Raw genomic sequence first — 21,464 nt, forward strand, 5'->3', positions numbered from 1 at the left:
TCAGATGTCACGTCACCATATAAGTAAAAAACTAACTGGGTTAGGGTTTAGTTACTTTGAGAGTATTATCGGCCAATAGGTTGGAAGTTGAGAGTACCGTGATACAAATTAAAGGTTAGAAGTATTATTGGTTTGGTGGAAGGTGAGAAGGTTTACCCACTTTTCTGAGGTTCCTGCCCGGGATGTCTCAGGGTCGAATCTTACGGGGGCGAACTGTGACACCGGTTCAAACCGGCAATAATATGGCAACTGCGGGATTTCTACTCATGACCTGGGTGATCAAACACCAAATACCTAACCGAATGATCTAGCCGTAAAAAAAAGAGTAAATTACAATTTTGTCTTTTATGTTTGTCTCAAATTTCAGGCGCTGTCGTTTACCTTTAAAATTGATGAGTTTTGTACTTAATGTTTCAAAATCTTGCACGTTTTGTCCTATATGCCAAACCCAGTTAGATTTTTTTGTTAAATCTAGTCATGATCAAGGCACATGAGGGTACTATTGTAATTTCACCATTCAAGGGGCTATTGTGTAAGTAATATATAGATTCGGACTATTGTGTAATTTCACCATCACCACCGTACCCACCATCACCACCACCCCTGCCTGACTGCTTCCCCTGACAACTAAAAACCCAGCAACAACCCTGCAGCGGCATCGCTGGAATCATTTACACAACAACAGCTTCAGTCACCTCTTCATTTCGACACCTAACCCCAAATTCTAATCCAAATTCTGATCCGAAGCCTCACTAACCAATGATCTGTAATCAATTAATAATATCCACAATCATCATCAAATTCACATCAAATACGCACCAAAAACACACACAGATCCGAACAAATTAACCAACTACGACCATAAAAATTCAAAATCGACATAAGTTTAGTCAAAACCACATGAATTCGACTCAAAAAACAACTTCAATTAAACAAAATCGGTCAAATCGGAAGTATATACAGTCAAAGTCACGATATAAACAACATGAAATTAACGTGACAAATAGCAAAATTAACGAATGTTTATTACACATTGATGAAAACTGACCTGCAATTGACAGATTGTCTGACGAGGATTCCGACGAGTCCGGCGACGCCTTCAAGCACCGCATTCGGATCTTCTCTATTTGTCTCTGTGTATAGCTCCGGCATCCCTAAGCCGTACTCGTTCCTCACATTGACTCTCACCAACATCATCGTTTTCGGTACAGATTCCGGTAACTTCAACCATATATGTGATGAGATAGAGGGAGAAAAAGGGTGTGTTTGACTGTGAAAGTGTGTAAGAGAGAAAATGGGTGGCAAAAAGGGAGAGGGGGCGGATCGCGGGAGGTGGTGGTGGCACATGGTTGGTGTGATGGTTTTCTATGGTGGATGATGATATAGAGTGAGAGACAGAGAGAGAGAGGCGAAAGAGGTCGCAGAGAGACTAAAGAGTGAGTGAGGGTTTTTGAGTTTATCAATGTTTTTTTTTTTGTTTTTTTTTATAATCAACATATTTTATAATTAAATGAATATATAATTACAAAAGAAACCTCATCTACCTACTAAAATTACAAAAATACTCTTACTTAACAGAAAATTTAAACTGGGTTTGGCATAAAGGACAAAACGTGCAAGTTTTTGAAACATTAAGTACAAAACTCATCAATTTTAAAGGTAAAAGACAGCGCCTGAAATTTGGGACAAACATAAAGGACAAAACTTGTAATTTACTCAAAAAAAAGCATTATTGATTAATTGATGAAAGTTAAAATTATTTAAATCTAATATATTGATAGTAATCTCTATAAATTATACATATATTTATTGAGTATACTTTTTTGAAGGGTGACTTTCAATATGTACATGGACCGTTGGTCACCGGGTTCCCGTTGAGGACGGTTACCCGTCAGCCCAGCATTTGCAGACGTGATGTTCTATCGGGCCCCGGCTGCCGCTTTTACTGACCTTCGCCCGGAAACCATATTGCCCCCACACGAGAGCTTCGCTGGGGTAACAGCTGGGTAAAACCGGGTTGCCCTCCGGATCGATCCATGCCTCGGTAGGATACGACCCATCATTGGGACGTCTCCCTCCCAATAATGCCGCAGCCAGGAGTCGAACCGGTGACCTCACAAGGTGGAAACCGGCCCAACCAACCACATGGGACCAACTGGGCTAGAAGGGTAAAAAGGGGATTTTTAGGTGTTTTCCGATGTTAGTATCAGAGTAACACCGATGTCATGTATTAGGGTGTAAGGAGTGGTTAAACACTTGAGAGTGGCAAACTAAAAAATCAACCAATGAGAGTGTGCCACGTCAATTAGTGAAAAGTGTTTAAACTTTGGTGAAAAGTGTTTAAACTTTGGTGAAAAGTGTTGGCAATGGTTTAGACATTTGGTGAAGTGGTAAACTTTTTAAATAAAAAAAAAGGAAAAAGGTGTGATTGGTTGAGATTGGAATGGACCCCACCCCACAACCCCCCTCCCTCTCCTTCCTCCCCTCACCGATTCGGTAATGCATCACCGATTTAAGCCCATTTCGTCAAACACCACATGCGGCAAATGGGTTGGCATTGGTTTGCCACCCATTGCCGATTCGGTAACTTGGGTTTGCCCCTCCCCACACCGAACACCCTTAGTTTTATATTATTTTTACCGTTTGCGTGACATAGGTGCCATCTTTATAGATATTGAAAAGGACTACACAAGATATGTCATCAAGCATATGGTATCTTCACAACACAAGATATGTGTTAACAAGCACGTGGTATCTTATTTTTCTAATAAAATAATTTTAAATAATCTCATATGATAATAGGACGGGTCAAATACGACATGATAAGACATGATAATATGAGGCCGCGTATGTAAGTATAACCCCCACTCTCACATCTTATATCTTTTAAATAAAAATTAGTAACATGTCTTAGCAGGTGCTTAATAGGGCTGTAAATGAGCCGAGCCGAGTCGAGCCGAGCTAGACCCAGCTCGAGCTCGGCTCAAACTCGATTCGAGCTAGCTCGGCTCGAGCTCGAATTTCAAATTGAGCTGAGATTTTAGGCTCGAGCTCGACTCGATTAGAATTCGAGCTAGCTCGGCTTGGCTCGATCTAACTCGAACTAACAAAGAACCGTAAAATTTACTACTTAAAAAGCCTTTAAATTTAATTTTCTCATAGACTAAGGGCCATAATTGCCATTTAATTTAACCATATGGCTAAACATGCAAGTATAAATAGTTAATTCACTTACTACATTGTGTTTACCTTCTTATATAGAGGAGATACTACCTTAGTCTTTGTTTTCTAAGCGATGTGGGACAAAAAAACTGAAGGATGCAAACCTTATCGAGCCAGCTCACGAGCTCACTAGCTGAGCCAGGGCAAGCTCGAGCTCGGCTCGTTTACAAACCGAGCCGAGCCGAGCTGGCTCGTTTACAACTGAGCCAATTTTGAGCCGAGCTTTCTTCGATCTTTTTCCGAGCGAGTTTCGAGTGAACATCGAGCCACGAGTGTTTTGAACACCCCTAGTGGTTAACATGTTAACGGGTCTTTAATGTGTTTAGACACGAAATTTAACAAGCTTATCAAGACAACCTGTTTAAGACGCAAAACCTGTTAAGGTTAAACACGAAACCTGTTAAGTTTCCGTCTTGTTATCGTGTCCAGGTTTAAAATTACCAGCCGTATATAACCAACCATGCATTTAAATAATGACCCTTATATATGATAAGTTAAATATTTCAAAAAATAGTTTTAAAATATGTTGAATATTATAAAAAAAAACATTTTAAAAATACATATAATAACCCCAAATCAGTGTTTTATATTTTTGTATACATATCATCTTTAACCATAATTAAAATTAATATCAAATAATTGTTTTCTAATCTATATCTGTAATTACGGGAACAAATCTATATCTATAATCTATAAATTATAATAAATCAAAACTATCTTAGACCATCTGACGTTTACTTAGAAAGTTAGAGACTAAAGCTGAAAAAATATCGAATCACAAGGACTATCCGGGCGTTTAACTCTAAGGGTGTAAGGAGTGGTTAAACACTTGAGAGTGACAAACTAAAAAATCAACCAATGAGAGTGTGCCACGTCAATTAGTGAAAAGTGTTTAAACTTTGGTGAAAAGTGTTGGCAATGGTTTAGACATTTGGTGAAGTGGTAAACTTTTTAAATAAAAAAAAAAGGAAAAAGATGTGATTGGTTGAGATTGGAATGGACCCCACCCACAATACCATCTCTCTCTCCTTCCTCCCTCTTGCCGATCGGTGTTCCCTCACCGATTTTCTTTACCATTTCGGCAAACAAGATGTTGGCGGGGGTGTTTACCGATCGGTAAAGGGGTTTGCCACCCTTTACCGATCACCACACCGTATACCCTAAGATAAATTTAGAGTTATGTAAAATGACTTTTACACCCTTAACCTTATTTCCCTTGGATAAGTGGGGCCCACAAGTTTTTTTGAACGGCCAACAAATTTAATCCCGAGCACTCTCGGGGCACCCACTGGACAAACGGAGTACTCCGAGAGTAACCCGAGTCCACCACCAATTCCGGGGAAAACCCGGTAACCCACCCGCCCGTAGGCACGACAGTGAAATTACCGGTAAAACCCGTTTGCCTCAAGGATCCAACCCAGGTTTCCCTGGGTCTCCTATCATTGCCCACCAGTGCCTCACTCTGCACCAAGTGGGAGTCAACCTACATCTCTCAAGAGAAATGCAAGCCCTCCACCACTTGATCTAGAGATCATTGACAGTGGGGCCCACAAGTGACCGGAATATACTCACCGGCGACCCCTACCAACTTACTCTCCGTCACTTTTCCCGAAAACTATATATACTCCTCATAATTTCTCTGTCGCAGCTACCCTTTCCCCTTTCTCTTTCTCTCTCTAAAACCCCCAATTCAATCTCGTTTTTTTCTTCCAAAATGGTCAAAATTCACTCCTCAATTTTGACTTTTGCAGATCAAAACTCACAATTTCGGTAGTACCAACAATGAATTGGATTTTGCTACAAAAATAATGAGATCGTCAAGCTGCAGTGGTGGTGGTTCATTTCATCTGGAGAAAGGTGGTTAATTGCTTCTGTATTTGTATAAATTTTGTTGATTTGAGATGCGTTTCTGTTTAAATTTTAGTAATTTAACTTCTGTTTTTGTTGTTTAAGCTTGTGGTTTAAGTTTTGAAATCGATTAGGGTTCATTCTTTTCAAAGTTAACTGTGCTTGTTAGGTTTTTTAGGGCAGAATTGCATTTGTTGTGTAGTGATTGAAGTAATAGATGATATCGAAGAGGCATCTCTGCGTTACATTGATGAGTGATGATGGTTTATTTATTATTAGGCCTATAAACGAACCAAACGTTCATGAACTGTTCTGCGGGAACTTCGTTTATGTTCGTTTATTTAATTAAACAAACGGACACGAACACACGTGTGTTAGATTTTAGTGTAATCGGGATTGACTTGGTGATCAAAGCGAATAATAATACACATCAAGCAAGTTAGGAGGTGCGGGAGTGCACGTCTGTTTGAGTTATTATAATTCGAAGTGTACGGGTGGAGCCCGTATTCTACGAGGGTTCCAAGGGGGCAATGCCCCCTTGGCGGGGTCCGGGGGCAGCATCCCTGGGAGCTAGGTCCAAGGGTCGGCAGCCCCTGGCGGGGTCCAACGGGCAGAGCCCCTGGCTAGGGTCGAGCTAACTGTCTAATGGCAGTTAAGAGCAGTGGCGGATCCAAGATTTTTTTCCACCGGGTTCCTTTTGGTAGATTTTCACTAATTCTCACTATTTTTTTTAAATCATACAAAATTTCCACAGTTTTTTTCATTTTTTTCAAACCGAGGGGGTTCCCGGGAACCCCCAAAACACCCCTGGATCCGCCACTGGTTAAGAGGCAGGTTTATGGCAGTTGTGTCTTAAAAAATTGAGATAGGCAGTTAATCATCCCCAACCTCTCAAATTTCGTAAACAAGTTTTGATCACATTTTTTCTGGTTCAGACAATTCGCATAAAAACATACCCTGGTTCAATTTCTCGAAAAATTAGAGTTGTATCCGATTAAATTATTCGGGTGAACCACCGAAATAATTTGATCTGAGAGTGATCACACGGCTCTCTGATCATCCGGGTTTCTGAAAATTCCCCAACAAATGTTTTCGTGAACGTCCGTGTTTAAGTAATTGGGATTTCTAGTGATAAAGCCATGCCCATGTAAGCGTACGTTCGGTTCGTTTACAAGCCTATTTATTATATTAAGAGGAGAGATTTGTGTACCATTTGTTATTTGATCACTGTTTGATTAAATTAATGATGGTTCTTAGATGTATTTGTTTGAGAACTGTGCTGTGAGTTTTTTTTCAACTTCCCTACCCCGCTCTAGCTAAGAAAAGGTCTTCTAGCTGAAGGAAAAACGCAAACGGAAAATGGTACATGTTTTTCGCTACATGAAAAAAAGATTCCGCTGGTTAAAATGTAGTGAATTAGTGATGATTGGTTTGTTGTGTTATTGTTTGTGTGTTGCGGTTCTGTAATATGTAATGTAGTGGATAAGAAAGTATGGACTCGTCATATACGTAGATTGATTTGTAATTTTATCTTCAGATTTTGAAGCAAAATGTATTATATATATATATAGAGAGAGAAAGTATAATGTACTTCACGCCTTAACGTACATTAACGTACTTCACGAAATATATAACATGCGTAATTATTTTTTTGACCAAAATAACGTGCGTGATTTTGGATCCCATGCGTGATTATGTGGTCCCATGCGTGATTATGTGGTCCCATGCGTGATTATACCCCTGATCCAACGGTTACCATTGTCTCCTACGTGAAGTATGATAAGCCGTGAAGTATGTTAACCTTATATATATATATATATATATATATAATGCTGGCTTTTAGTCCTTTGTAGATGACAACTGTACCATAAACGGTTCAAAACCAGCTTTCTGGAACACGCTATCTGACGAGGGCTTCTACAGGCAAGCTGGTCAACTGACGAGTCCACATAACGAAGAAGCATATGTTGACCATGATACGACCTCTGCGCCAGAGGCTAAGCAACGGAAGTCTGCGAAAGCAGCTAGAAGTAATGGCAACAGTTCTAGAAGATCACGAGCAGCACACATGGAAGCTTCTTTAAATGTAACAGAAATAGTCGACGTGAATAATCTACCCGAGGAGCTCGGTTCTTGTCCTGAAAAGTACAACATTGCAGGTTAAATCGTATAACAAACCCTAAAAGAATCTTTCTTCAAGTTATTTAATTTTTTTTCGATTTTTTATGATTACAGATAAGACACATGCCGCTAAGCGGAAGACATCGGTCTCCGGGAAACGAAGTGAAAAAAGAAATGGCAAACTTTCTAAGAGCAAATGCGATATTTTTTCGATAAAAGCTGGTTTGTCAAGCTTTCGTTCATCTGCTGGTGGAAATAGCGTTCTCGGTATGACTTTTTTGGCATCAAGTTATAAATCCAGTTTACATATATAATTAAGGCAAATTGGAAAATAATAATCCCATCTTTCTGAAATTGGCCGATAATAATCCCAAGTCAGTTATCAGCCAATATTAATCCGACCTCGTTCAATTTTTTTGTAAAATAGTCTGCCGTTAAAATAAGCTTAACGGAGTTAAGTGTTTTTTCGAATTACAAACCGATGTTTAGGGCTTTTGATCGGAACGAGGATACGAGTCGAGTGATGTAAAACTTACCTCGAAATTGTGTTCGAAATGGCTTGAATCTTGTTAATTGGAAGTTAAACACCCGAATTGAAGCACCGTTTTCGTGGGTTGGGGGCAGTATTTTGAGGTAAGTTTTACATCAATCGACTCGTATCCTTGTTCGATCAAAAGCCCTAAAACATCGGTTTGTAATTCGGAAAAACACTTAACTCCGTTAAGCTTATTTTAACGGCAGACTATTTTACAAAAAAATTGGACGAGGTCGGATTATTATTGGCTAATAACTGACTTGGGATTATTATCGGCCAATTTCAGAAAGATGGGATTATTATTTTCCAATTTGCCTATAATTAACGAACCTATTTCTGTGATGGGATTTGCGGTCAGGAATATATGGTTCGAAACGTGATATCTGTGATTTTGCAAAGCATGTAGATGAGGTATCATTGAATGAGCTTCTTGATGGTAGTTACAAGTGTCCCGACTCCATCAAAGTCAAAGAACAGTCAACAGAAGGTTTAAACGGAAGTTTTTTGTTATCGGTTAGAGAAGCTTGCTCGGTTCTTCACCTCCAAAAGCCTGCTCAAACCCCAGCAGACTCATCTCCTTCTAACAAGGTAATCTTTATAAACGTTTATCCATATTTGGATATTTCATAATGAATGTTTAGAGTAAAATGCCATTTTCGTCCCATAGGTTTGGCCAGTTTTGCAACTTTCGTCTAAAGGTTTGTTTTTCCGCATCTGGATCCAAAAGGTTTGAAATCTTGCCATTTTTATCCGGCTCGTTAACTCCATCTATTTTTCTCTATTAACTCAGGGGTATTTTCATCTTTTTTGCTAACTTAAAGGGCAATTCGGTCTTTTTCACTTAATGTAAAACGACCAAATACCCCTGAAAAAGACTAAATTGCCCTTTAAGTTAACAAAAAAGACAGAAATACTCCTGACTTAACGGAGAAAAATGGATGGAGTTAACGAGCCGGATGAAAATGGCAAGATTTCAAACCTTTTGGATCTAGATGCGAAAAAACATACTTTTGGACGAAAGTCGCAAAACTGGTCAAACCTCAAGGACGAAAATGGCATTTTACTCGAATGATTAATATGATGTTAACATTTTTTAATAATGGCAGTACACAGTGGAGGTAGTTTACCAACATTTCCTTGGTCACATGTATCCGGAGGGCATTTCAAAGTCAACCCTGATGCGGTCAAGTCAACACCGAGTAAGAGTACGTGTCAAGGTAGATGGATAAAAATGGGAAAGTTAATCATGTCTTTAGGGGACGCTACTACTTATCTTGCGGATTTTCAGTCCCTGACGTATAATCCGAGCCTCGTTCCGTTAGGAAGCCAACAGCCCAGGCCAACTGAAAACGATAAATCTCTTCTGGTATCGACTTTTGACCGAGGGGTCTTATCTGCGGTTCAAACACTGTGCGACATTGCAGCCGTATTTCGTAAGCAAGGTCAATACGGGCCTGCCAGCTGGCAAAAGAAATCTTCCCAGAAACCTATAAGCGCTAGCAAATTAACATCGGATGAGAAACTTGAAAAGGCATTATTCATCATCCCAAGTTCACGACCCGTTGGACCCACCAACCTCATTAACGGTCCAGACAACGCAAAGTCACATACTCCAAAGAAACTTAAACTATCGGCCAATGACCCCAACAAAGGGCGGTACCATTGGTCACCTGTTACACCTCAGTCAATCAGATCTTCATCGTCTCCAAACAAATCGTTCAAGAACGCATCCATGGAAACAGAATACCGTGAAAGTAGCAGCAGCCCGTTGAAGAGATCAATCACAACCCCACCTGTAAATTTACCAAATAAACCTCCAAAACGCAGAAAACTCGTGCCGATGGAGTGGAAAAGCCGGGGTGACCAAAAGGGTAATGGAAAGTACTAAAAGCTATATTCTTTTTAGGGGCTGTTTGTTTACCTCTTAATGAGGCTCTTAATGGTTCAGACCTCTTACTGGTTCAGCACTTAATGGTTCAGACTATTTGTTTCACGAGCAGATGTCTGAATGGTTCAGACATTTGCTTCTGAATGGTTAAGATTTATACAGAGTCTGAATGGTTAAGACCTATAATCTGAATTGGAAAGACATTTGTCTCTGAACGGTTAAGCATTATACAGGCTCTTAATGGTTCAGACCTCTTACTGGTTCAGCACTTAATAGTTCAGATGTTGTCAAACGGCCCCTTAGTTAATTATGTTGTTAGGTAACTATATTTCACATTGGTTGTTTGGTGTACATAATTGTAGGGTTTATGGTGGGTATAGTGTCTATAGTACATATAAGTTAGTTTCCCTTTGTTGGGTCCCAATATCCTATAATGCTTTGTTGTAAGTTGTAACCATGTATGTAGCAAGAGGGGTAAAAGATTCACCTTTTTTCTTCTTCCTTTTCTAGTTTCATTGATCTCTAAAAGCATCTTAGAATCGTCAAAACTTTATTGTGTTATAAATGCGGACATTTAGGCACAACCCAGTGTTTATGGGCTTCAGGGTTTTAAGTTTATATTTGTCTATATGTATATATATGTATGGTGGTCGTGATTGTGGCAGCCGGCGTTGTGGAAAGGAATGATTATTTAGACGGCGATAGAAATTAGGGTTTTGGAGAGGAGCACTGTCGTAACGATGATTTAGACAACGATGGAAATTAGGGTAGCGATGATTTAGACGACGACGAAAAAGGGTTTTTCTAGTAAGGTTTTTTTAATGAGGCAACGTCATTAAACGTATTAAATGATAACTTGATATACTTATGGGAACCGAGACATGAATTGTTCCATAAGAAAAATACGAAACCGAATTATGATTATGGAGGATATTTATCACACACAAAACTCGAGATCAACCCAAATACGATTTTACATATGGAGATCAATGATTTTGACATATTCAAGAATGGTGTGGACTGTAACGATGATTTAGACAACGATGATTTAAGAAAAAGCACTGTCGTGACGATGATTTAGACAACGATGGAAAAGAAGCCTTTTGAAGACAATAAACCTTGAATCACTCAAATAAAAAAGACTTATAAATCAAAAGAAGCCAAAATGGTTTGAGTGGACTCATGTCTAAAACCAACACTTAAATGAATTTACCAAAATCACCTTTTCCTATAATCCAAAATAAGTGAAACATTTGTAACTATACAAGTAGATTATAAAAATCTAAAAACTATAACATCAGTAGTTAAAGTTCAATTTTGACCCATAAGTGAATCAACACATGCTAACTACTGATATACACAATACATAAGTCAAGTCAAGAACAACATTTAGTTGTTTTCTAAACCTCAACCAACTTGAACTACCCTGCAAAATTGTCAATAATCATGCATACATTTCAGTATAGAACTTTTTGTTTATATATCCAGATTTTATTTCTCTAAACAATACACAATCAATATTGTGAAGACCCTTTTACATCATTAGGGATAGATGTAAGTTGGTATATATACTATTCATAATGGGACATACAATTTGAGAAACTTTCACTATTCATTGTATGTTTTTTTTTATTTTTTATTTTTTTGAACGGCAAATGTTATTCTTAACAACTCGTTTTAGGTTGTTATACGATAAATATAGCATTTATGATTTTAACAAAATTCATGTAGATAGTTTAATAATCAAACCTTTTCTTTTGCTAAATGATATGTCATACAACTATACAAGACACATTTAATAAAGAAACATTTTTAACTAAATTAAATTTGTGAGAATGGTAAATACACTTGTATGAACTGTTTTGCTGACTTAATGGAATGGGAAAGAAAGCATGGTAGACATTTAGTCATTTACGTAAGCGCTTTATGTATTAAAGTTAAATAAAAAATACATATGTTTATGTGGTTCCCGCAGTCTTCTAGTTTGATGTAACATCTCTATATGTACATATATACATGCATGTATACATATAAGACGTGTGTGAATTAAAATTGTAACCATAGATGAATATGTATGTAATCTAATTATTTATAATAAATGATTTATTTTTTTTAGAAAGGGAGGAACTGGTAAGACAATGACTACATAACAAAACTTGGGTGTTCTGTTGACTTTATTACACTACTTTTCTTTTTATCTTTGAGGTTGTATTCAAAAATCAAGAAAATGACATCCATATTTTCTTAAATAAGTTATTTGAATTGATGTGAGCTTTTCATTTCCAAGGTAGAAACATGCATCGTTATGGGCGATCTACCATGACAATATCGATCACTTCATTCAAAACAACTTTAAAATGATTTAACGATCATAGATATTTTTTTTTTCCACGTAAAAAGAGTTAAAAGCAAATGAACTATAATACACATGGTTCTTAATGGTGTAAATTTGTAAATATTTAGTTGTTTTCTGTAGTTGTGTTGGCCTGCCCGGTTTTCGGGTTTGGTTGGTTGTTAATGAAGTTTTTCTTTCAAAAAAAAAAAAACACATGGTTCTTTTCATCTATCTTGCGCTATTGGTGGTGGTGGTTGTATGGTTTCTAACTTCCGTTATATAATGTTTTATTAAAAAATAAATATGGTTTTATGATGTGTATTTTTATCTACGTTTTGATATAAGTTTTATAAAAACGGAGCCGTATCAAAAATAACGTTTTATAAGTCGTTATAAAATTTATATTCAGTTTTTATAAAATTTATATCAAAATATGGATAAAAATAAGCACATTACAAAACTGTATTTGTTTAAAAAAACGTTTAATATCAGAAGTTTAAAAGAAAAACACAACATTGAATTTAGTAACATCACTTGGTGTCAGTGGCGGACCCATGATTTTTTTTTTAATAGGGTCTATTTTTTTCGGGTTCATAATTTTCATAACAAAACGCTAAAATTTTCGGGTCGAGTCAGAGCGAGGGTTGAATTAGATATAAAAAAAAACAGAAAAAACGAATTATACAAGGATTAAACCCATGACCTCTTGTTGGTAAAGAGGAGTGTTAACCACGACACTAGCTTTTCTTTTCTTTTTATGGTGCCACCTAATTGTATTTATGGGGTCCTTAAAAATTTAATATACCGGATTTACTAATTTTTTAAAAAGCATTGGGTTCGGAGATGCCAACTCGCTCTATATGGATCCGCTCCTACTTGGTGTAAATAAGAAAAAGATAAGACTAAAGGGTATGGGGGCCGGCTGGGGCCCGGCTAGGACCGGCGCCGGTCCCCCACACCGCCCCCCTGGGGCTCGGCTCGGCACAACCGGCACCCCACAGCCGGGGTAGCCGGTCCTCCCTCCTCCTTCCTTCTCTCACATATACCTATACATACATACATATATATACACAAAGGGGTTTATCCCCCACCTCCTAGGTCCATCCTCTCCAAGCCACTCCTACGTGGCGGCCCATCCCCTTGAAGATGAGGCTCTCCATACCCCTTAGTCTAAGTGTAAATAGAATCACCCATACCAAAAAAATTAATTACTTTTTTAGCTCTAGGAACTGATAATTAAACAATCAATTTAATTGTTTTTATTTAATTTATTATTTAATCATTCATTTTTTCTGGTAACTCTACCAAAACTTAATCTAAAACATAGACTCAGAATTTATTGATTCAAGTATCCGTGTTTATTGAGAGTGGGTCAAATTTTGACTTAGGATGGCCGTAGGGACTCATGCAAGCAAGATCTTCTAGAATGTTGCTACCTACTTCTTCCTTTTTTTTTTTTTTTTTTTTTCTAATATGATTTTACAACATAAAACTTTTAACTAAACAAATAACACACACAAAAATTATGTTCATTCATGTTATATTTTTTTTTTCATTTTTCATTTTACATTTTTTTCATTTTAGAAGGTTACGTCCATAATAAACCGTAATCACATACTTATGCCTTATATTGGTGTAGCACACTACTAGCATAAACCGTAATCAGGGCCATCTTCGAAAATAACCAAAAAAAAAAAAAAATTGGTCTTGTGCGAGATAAAAATTTTGGGCCCTATTCGCAAATTTTCATGTATTATAAAACTTATCAATTATTTAATCACTAAAATTTATGTGAAAGTAATTTAAATAGTTATTTTTAGCTAAGTGTACTTAGTAATTTATTAATTAAAAGAAAAGATGTAGTTGACAAAAGTAAACATTAAATGTCATATGCAGCTAAAAAAACTAAAAAATGAAGCTAAAATAGATAATTTGGAGAAGCCGAGATTAGAACCCGCGTCTACTTGTTGTTTAAGCAAGGCACTGACCACTCCAACAAGAGTTTGTTTGTGTTATCTTTCGATTCAGTGTATATATATATACAAAATTAAAAAGATTTGGGCCCCCGGAGGGTTTGGGCCCCGTGCCGTCGCCCACCCCGCACCCCCTCCAAGCCGGCCTTGTTACAAAACTATTCTTATGGTTTAGATTAGTTATTAACCCCTTTAGCATTATGTTTAAACATTTAATGAGCCCAATACTCAGTTTCGTTAAGGCCTAATGGCACATTTTTTCGAGCTTGAATATGGTACACGAATTCTTAAAACTGGCCACAGTGTGTGTATATTATTTATAACCGAGTCTTTGCATACAAATCTATTTTCCTCTGTGTATTTTTTATTTTTAATGTATTAAACACATTTTATGTATTTTATTTTTGAGGTGGGAGTCATCGTCAACCTTTTGTCTTTATATTAGGTTCTCAATCAATTCAATAAAACCACTCCTTTTGTAAACTGCGACAAACGAAACGAATTTCTCTACTTTTGTTTAACTTGAATATTCTGAAACATTTATTTTAAAATAAATATAAATATAAATATAAATGTTCCAGAATATACAAGTTAGAAAAATCATAATACGATAGATGACTATTCGTCAACGAACCAAGTTATAAGCTTGCTTAATTATTTCCAACTTGTTACTATTTAGTGGTAACAAATTCAATACGTTACTAAACGAATCGAATATTCTAATCATTATCCAAACATTATAAACCAGTTTAATATATATACAAATTATGCTTTAGATTTATTTTTATTTATTTTATGATGTTTTATTTTATAAGTAAAAAAAAAATGTGTTGACTCTTGACAGGTTAAACCTTGTTAGAAAATTCACACATTTTGATAGACATCCACTTTGCTTGATCTATTTGTTTTGCCACATAGTTTTGTGGTTTAAGATTCCTTATCCTTTGTGCGGTAAAAAAAAAGTAATGTGTGTATTGTGTGTTTAAACTAACAGTGTACATGAGGTGGTAAATATCTAATTTTCATAATCACTTGCCAGTTTATATTAAAAAAAAAAACCAATCGAGGGTTATATGGGGTATCTTTAACTTATAATATCTAATAAATTATTGTGTTTATTTCATTTTTTTTTGAACGGTAAACTTCACGTATAAGGTTATCACACTTTCTAAGTCGGAGAGTCCCGTATTGCCCCACTCTAGCCATGCTTTGTTGTCTTAACCGTTGGCTTCAAAGTTTGGCTTTTTTGGCTATGGTATAACGCAAGGCCTTAGAATGGTGTTTATCGTATTGCTCTGTTACAATATGTCTTATGCTGACAGAATATACCTTACGCAATATTTGTTAAATGTTTCATTTGTCTAGAAGATGAAAAACGAAAAAAATATGAGGTACCTTAAGAATCGGTAAGAAAGAATGTGGAACGAACATTTTATGTCCTCAAGCAACGACGACATATAGTGCAAAACCCGACACGCACATGGTCACCAAAAAAATTAAGGAACACAATGCATGCGTGTAAGATATTGCTTAAAATGATTCTCAAGGACGAAGGTCAAGCGATTTGTCACTATGATGAAGACGACATCGATGAGTAATTTAATGAAATTGATGATGCACAATTAGAGTTTAATATGTGTGCATTATACAACCGAGATACACAACAACATACACTCGTATTTTGTGGAGCATATATGGGCATTCAAAGACGACAAGGAAAACTAAAATATTTGATTTTATCTTGTATTTTTTTTAAATATTATGTGGTTTTTTCTCATCTTCGTGCTAACACAGTACCGCTCATGGCTCTCATCTTTGCGCTCTCCTCTCTCACACCAATAACACATAGCGTTAGAGTAGCTTGTTGGCTGACGGGGAACTCGGTTCATATTTCATAACCTACTTTAGCTATTCGCTTATCCTAAGCTTGACGTACCGCTCGCACGTCAAATATATTTAATAATTTATTCTATGCATAGCTTTTATTTTTTCTCTCATAGACATAGGTGAAGTTATTTCACAGAAGCGAACTTATTTGTAGCATTTATTTATGTTTTATTTAATGTCTGTCATATAATACCTTTTATTTGTTTTTATGTCAATGTCCTGTAAATGTTTTTTCTTTAATGTTACATATATTTTTTTTAAATAATACTGATTCAAATATTTTTGCTTATTCTCACACTCACTAATCTTATTTCTAAATCTATACATTGGTCTAGATAAAACTTAAATCCTCATTTTTATAAAGAGAAACCATATTTTTTATGTATTTTGATACCGATAGGCTAGAAGCTCAAAATAATTTCTATTATCTGCTTAAATCCAGAAACACCCTTATTTAATTTTACCGAACATACTTTACATTATTGGAATATTAGCCCCTCCCTATTTAGGAGCCTAGACATTTCGTGTAACTCCAAGATTAATCATGTATTCTTATCTCATAATTTGTTCATTAACTTTTTATTTTCTTATTTCTTCAACACCCCGTCAAACACAACCAATGTTGGTATGTTATTGATTCAATTAGAGAAAAATGCCCGGATAGTCCCTGTGGTTTCACCTTTTTTCACCTATAGTCCCCAACTTTCTAAAACTACCTGAATAGTCCTCAAGTTTTCATTTTTTGTTCCCGGATAGTCCCTGGGTCTAACTTCAGTTACTTTTCTCTGTTAAAATGATGTGAAATGACAGAAATACCCTTTCCTTAAAAGGCCAAACCATAGGGACTATCCGGGCATCTTCTTCATTTTTTATTTATAAAACCCCACCACCACACTTCATCTTCAACCTCCACCCACCATCACTCTCCTCCACCCTTTCTCCTCTGCTATCCACCGCCCTCATCTGCCACCACCTTCCACCACCGTCCTTGTCTGCCATCAACCTCCACCATGCTTTGAGACTAAGTCACTGATCTCATCAACCACAGTCTATCATCAAGCAATCTTAATTCAACAAAAACAATACATATCAGATCTGAATATGTGCCCAATCTAAATTCAAAACTTCAATTGACGGTAAACAAAACACAGTAAAGCTTTATCAGATTTCAGATTCAAATAAAAACATCATGTTCTTAAATCTTAATCAGTTAATCTCCAAATAAATAAATTAAACTATTAATTCATCAACAAACACAGATCTTAAACAAATACACCGACTACAATCAAACAACATCGATTAGCATAAAAATCACAGTAGAACATCATCAAAACAAATCATAATCGAAACGAAATACATCGATTGAACTTTCATCAACAAACAAACAAACAGAGATCTTAAACAAATCTACCGATTACAAGCATACGTCATCGATTAGTGTTCTAACTTCAACTACATGTTGTTTAACTACCTACCAGACTTTGTTATCATTGTAACTCTAACCATATGATGTTTAAGCCCCAAACGATCATCATATTCCCACACAATTTCCAATCAAATCCCCAATTTACTACTTCTAGGGTTCTTGTTCATCAATTCGATTCACCAGATCACAATTCATAACAATGGCCACAGCAAGTTATCATCTACATACACCGTTCATAAATTCCAGTTGTTGTTACTCGACTGTTGCATGTTGGTGTGTCTTCAATCTACGGCACTTGTTTTACGGTTGCTAGTGTTCGGAACCCTAGGAAGAAGAAGGTTTCGACGGTTGTGAAGGCGGTGGCTGCTCCGCCGACTGGTGGTGCTCGTGGTGGTAGTAGCCGGAGTGGTGAGGAAGATTATGGGTGGTAAATGAAATTGCAGAAGGGAGAGAGGGGGGGTTGGGGGATAGAGAGAGAATAATAATTCTGTTCGTTGGAGGGTGGAGGAGAGTGATGGTGGGTGGAGGCGGTGATGGTGGAGGGTGGAGGGGAGTGATGGTGGATGGAGGTTGAAGATGAAGTGTGGTAGTGGGGTTTTATAAATAAAAAATGAAGAAGATACCCGGATAGTCCCTATGGTTTGGCCTTTTAAGGAAAGGGTATTTTTGTCATTTCACATCATTTTAACAGAGAAAAGTAACTGAAGTTAGACCCAGGGACTATCCGGGAACAAAAAATGAAAACTTGGGGACTATTCAGATAGTTTTAGAAAGTTGAGGACTATAGGTGAAAAAATGCGAAACCACAAGGACTATCCGGGCATTTTTCTCATTCAATTATTATGTTTTGTAGGTTAAAATCCAAAATGGTATATCGTATTTAACTTGCCATGAGTTGTTTTCACTTAAAAAAAAATTTAGGCTTGGCCTCATAGGTCCTTCCTTAATCATTACACAACATACTCTACATTGTTGACATATTAACTCTAAATAGGAGCTAAACATCTCGTGTAACTCCATGATTAACATGGTTTTTATCTTTTTTTTTAACGGCAAATTAAGATCATTGGTGGACCACAGGAGTATCATCGTGCCACCAGCAGAACCATCCAATCATATCCATCTCCATTATCCACTAGGCTATATTTTGTTTATTAGCTTCTATTTTTTTTCTTAATTTATTTTGATGTCTATTTTACATCCAATCAATCTCAAAAACTAATTTTGGACATTAATGTTTTTACTAACAACTTACTTTGATGTCATGCAGCTAGGGCTGTAAACGAGCCGAGCTAGACCTAGCTCGAACTCGATTCGAGCTGGCTCGGCTCGAGCTCGAATTTGAAATCGAGCTGAGATTTGAGGCTCGAGCTCGACTCTATAAGAATTCGAGCTAGCTCGGCTCGGCTCGATCTAGCTCGAACTAACAAAAAACCGCACAATTTTATACTTAAAAAGCCCTTAAAAATGAATTTCTTCATAGACTAAGGGCCATAATTGCCATTTAATTTAACCATATGGCTAAATATGCAAGTATAAATAGTTAATTCACTTTCTACATTGTCTTTACCTTCTTTTATAGGTGAAATACTCCCTTAGTTTTTGTTTTCTAAGCGATGTGGGACAAAAAAAATGAAGGATGTAAACCTTATCGAGCCAGCTCGCGAGCTCACGAGCCGAGCCAGATCAAGCTCGAGCTCGGCTCGTTTACAAACCAAGCCGAGCCGAGCTGGCTCGTTAAAAACCGAGCCAATTTCGAGCCGAGCTTTCTTCGAGCTTTTTTAGAACGAGTTTCGAGCGAGCTGCGAGCCACGAGTTTTTTGAACACCCCTACATGCAGCCTTTTTTAGAGTGGTAAAATGGACACAATAAGTGTCATTTCATAATTAATATGCTAAATATTACTAATTCAAATCGAGACCTAATATATTTAGAGGTTTTGATGCTAAAAAATCGATTTTGAAGAGCTTAGAACTCTACATGATTTGATTTGATTTGCTTATAAATGTCAATAAATTGTTTACAAAATATATGAGTGTTGGTAGCAACATTTGACGTTGGATCTTGGGTTACATCCTTCGAACACATATCAAATGTGGTCAGATCTACTAGTGGCGAAGGGCAAAGGCAATGCTTATCAAAGTGGTTATGTAATGGTAAAAATGGCCTATTTGTAACACCCAATTTTTGTAATAAAAATAGAGTTAAATGTCATTTTAGTCTCTGTGGTTTGGACCAATTTGACAGTTTAGTTCAAAAATTTCATTTTTCGCCTGTGGATCCAAAAAGTTTCACCGTTGCCATTTTAGTCCATTCGGTTAATTTCATCTATTTTTCTGTTAACGAGAAGGACAATTCGGTCATTTTATATGTAATTCTGTTAATTAGAAGCACAATTCAACCATATAAAATGACCGAATTGCCCTTCTCATTAATAGAAAAAAATGGATTAAGTTAACCCAATGGACTAAAATGGCAACGGTGAAACCTTTTTGGATCCACATGCGAAAAATGAAACCTTTAGGCTAAACTGACAAAATGGTCCAAACCATATGGACTAAAATGACATTTAAGTATTTAACTCATAAAAAAAATACACATTGGATAAATATATTCCACGGTAATCAAATCACATGGTCGTTAAAAGTTAAAAGGACCAAAATCATCAAAAGTGTTAATTAAAAGTTGGGGGACTATGTGAAAGTTTTATCAAAGTTGGTCATACAATATCACTCATATGATTCATACTTTTTTTACCGGTTGGTCGTTTGAAGGTTCAGTTTTGATGGTTTAAACTAATTCTATAGTTTTTTTCTTTTTGAATTATTAGTCAATATTATAAAATTTAACATGATTATACATATATACATAACTACATATTCTAAAAATTAAAACACACAAATAATAAGAGTTAAACGCCTGCTTTCAATTTTCAAACCAGACGCAAACGTTAGATCATGAAAATCAAACCATAAACCGAACCGTTTGGACTTTAACCCGGTCTAACTAGTTTTGACTTTCGATTTTAACGGTTCAAATCAGGGCATGAATTATTTTGTATGTAACTTTTTTTTTTTGTTTAGAAATCACCTCCCAACATAAGACAAAGAAAATAATATTTGTAAAATTTAATTTGAGCCTTTATAATCGTTAAAGAAAAGGAGAAGAAGAAATTAAATTCCAAGTGGGACGTGGACTTTGCTTAATTCATTAACATTAGGGTAGTTAGGATTAAGAAATTTTGGTGGACAATTTTTCAAATTGCTTAATTTTTCTTTACTTGTGACATAAGTTATCTGATTAGGTTAAAGATAAAGATTCCACCAGTCAAGCATAAAAATTCCTCATAATTGTTTTTTTTTTTCTTTATGTGTACGTTTAAAACACAGATTAATGTTGATCTACATGAAACATAAGGTTGTTCCGTTGTCAATATACGTTTAGACGTCAGTAGAAACATATCTATATACATTTGTAAATTTAAAAAAAAAAGGATATTAAACTTTTAATTCAGATACTAAAAATATAATTTTCTAGCTATGTTAATAGTACTTTAACTTCCCTTTTTCATTTGCCTTTTGTCTTTTTTAGTTTTTTATTTTTTATTTTTATATACTTTACCCTAAAATTTTAGCATTGACATTTACTTAACTTTTAAAAACTTTGTAATCGAATTTTATATGTTTTTTATGTAGGTGTCGTTATAAATTTAAGGTTATTTACGTTTCGATGTAAAATTTTCTCTAAAATGAGCTGCGTCAAATATTATATGTTTTTATACCTACTATTATGTACGGTTTCGGTTGTTCTATGTTTTAGCGTAGATTTAAAATTTTTTTCCTCAAAACTAAGTCGGTTCAAATATAATATATATTTGTGCTTATTTTTATGTAAGTTTTCAATTTATCTACGTTTTGACACATTGTTTTCTGAAACCAATCGAGTCAAACATAATACGTTTTCATCAGACAGTACAAATTCAATATACTTTACGTTTCAACGCCGACACAACGTGCTAGCCAACTTACTAGTTAACTACAAATATAAAAAAACCACCTCGATTCGTGATTTCATATATAAGTGATAAATAAATAACGGTTTGATCACGACGACACAACTCAACTTCGTTTTGGTGATTAATTAACTAATAAGCAACCACAAATTGGTTTTGGTAATTAACTAATTTATGTGTGAGTGTATATATATACATATTAACCATATTCGGGTTC

At 36.0% G+C, this 21,464-nt stretch overlaps 1 protein-coding gene across 5 annotated transcripts; it reads left to right on the forward strand.

Annotated features, from left to right (window-relative positions):
• Window positions 1-4,752: 4,752 nt before the first annotated feature.
• On the forward strand, window positions 4,753-9,694 carry LOC110864435. 5 transcript variants are annotated; one of them, XM_035974331.1, is made up of 5 exons: window positions 4,753-5,079; window positions 6,924-7,229; window positions 7,306-7,458; window positions 8,085-8,314; window positions 8,840-9,694. In XM_035974331.1, exons 1-5 carry the CDS (start codon window positions 5,031-5,033, stop codon window positions 8,846-8,848), a joined length of 747 nt encoding a protein of 248 aa, XP_035830224.1. In that variant the 5' UTR covers window positions 4,753-5,030; the 3' UTR covers window positions 8,849-9,694. The 5 variants fall into 5 exon arrangements, with proteins under 5 accessions (XP_035830224.1, XP_035830223.1, XP_021969195.1 ...); XM_035974330.1 differs by having other exon boundaries at window positions 8,133-8,314; window positions 8,833-9,694; XM_022113503.2 differs by having other exon boundaries at window positions 4,754-5,079; window positions 8,833-9,694.
• Window positions 9,695-21,464: the final 11,770 nt, after the last annotated feature.

This window comes from Helianthus annuus, chromosome 6 (genome assembly GCF_002127325.2).
Source record: "Helianthus annuus cultivar XRQ/B chromosome 6, HanXRQr2.0-SUNRISE, whole genome shotgun sequence".
NCBI lineage: Eukaryota > Viridiplantae > Streptophyta > Magnoliopsida > Asterales > Asteraceae > Helianthus > Helianthus annuus.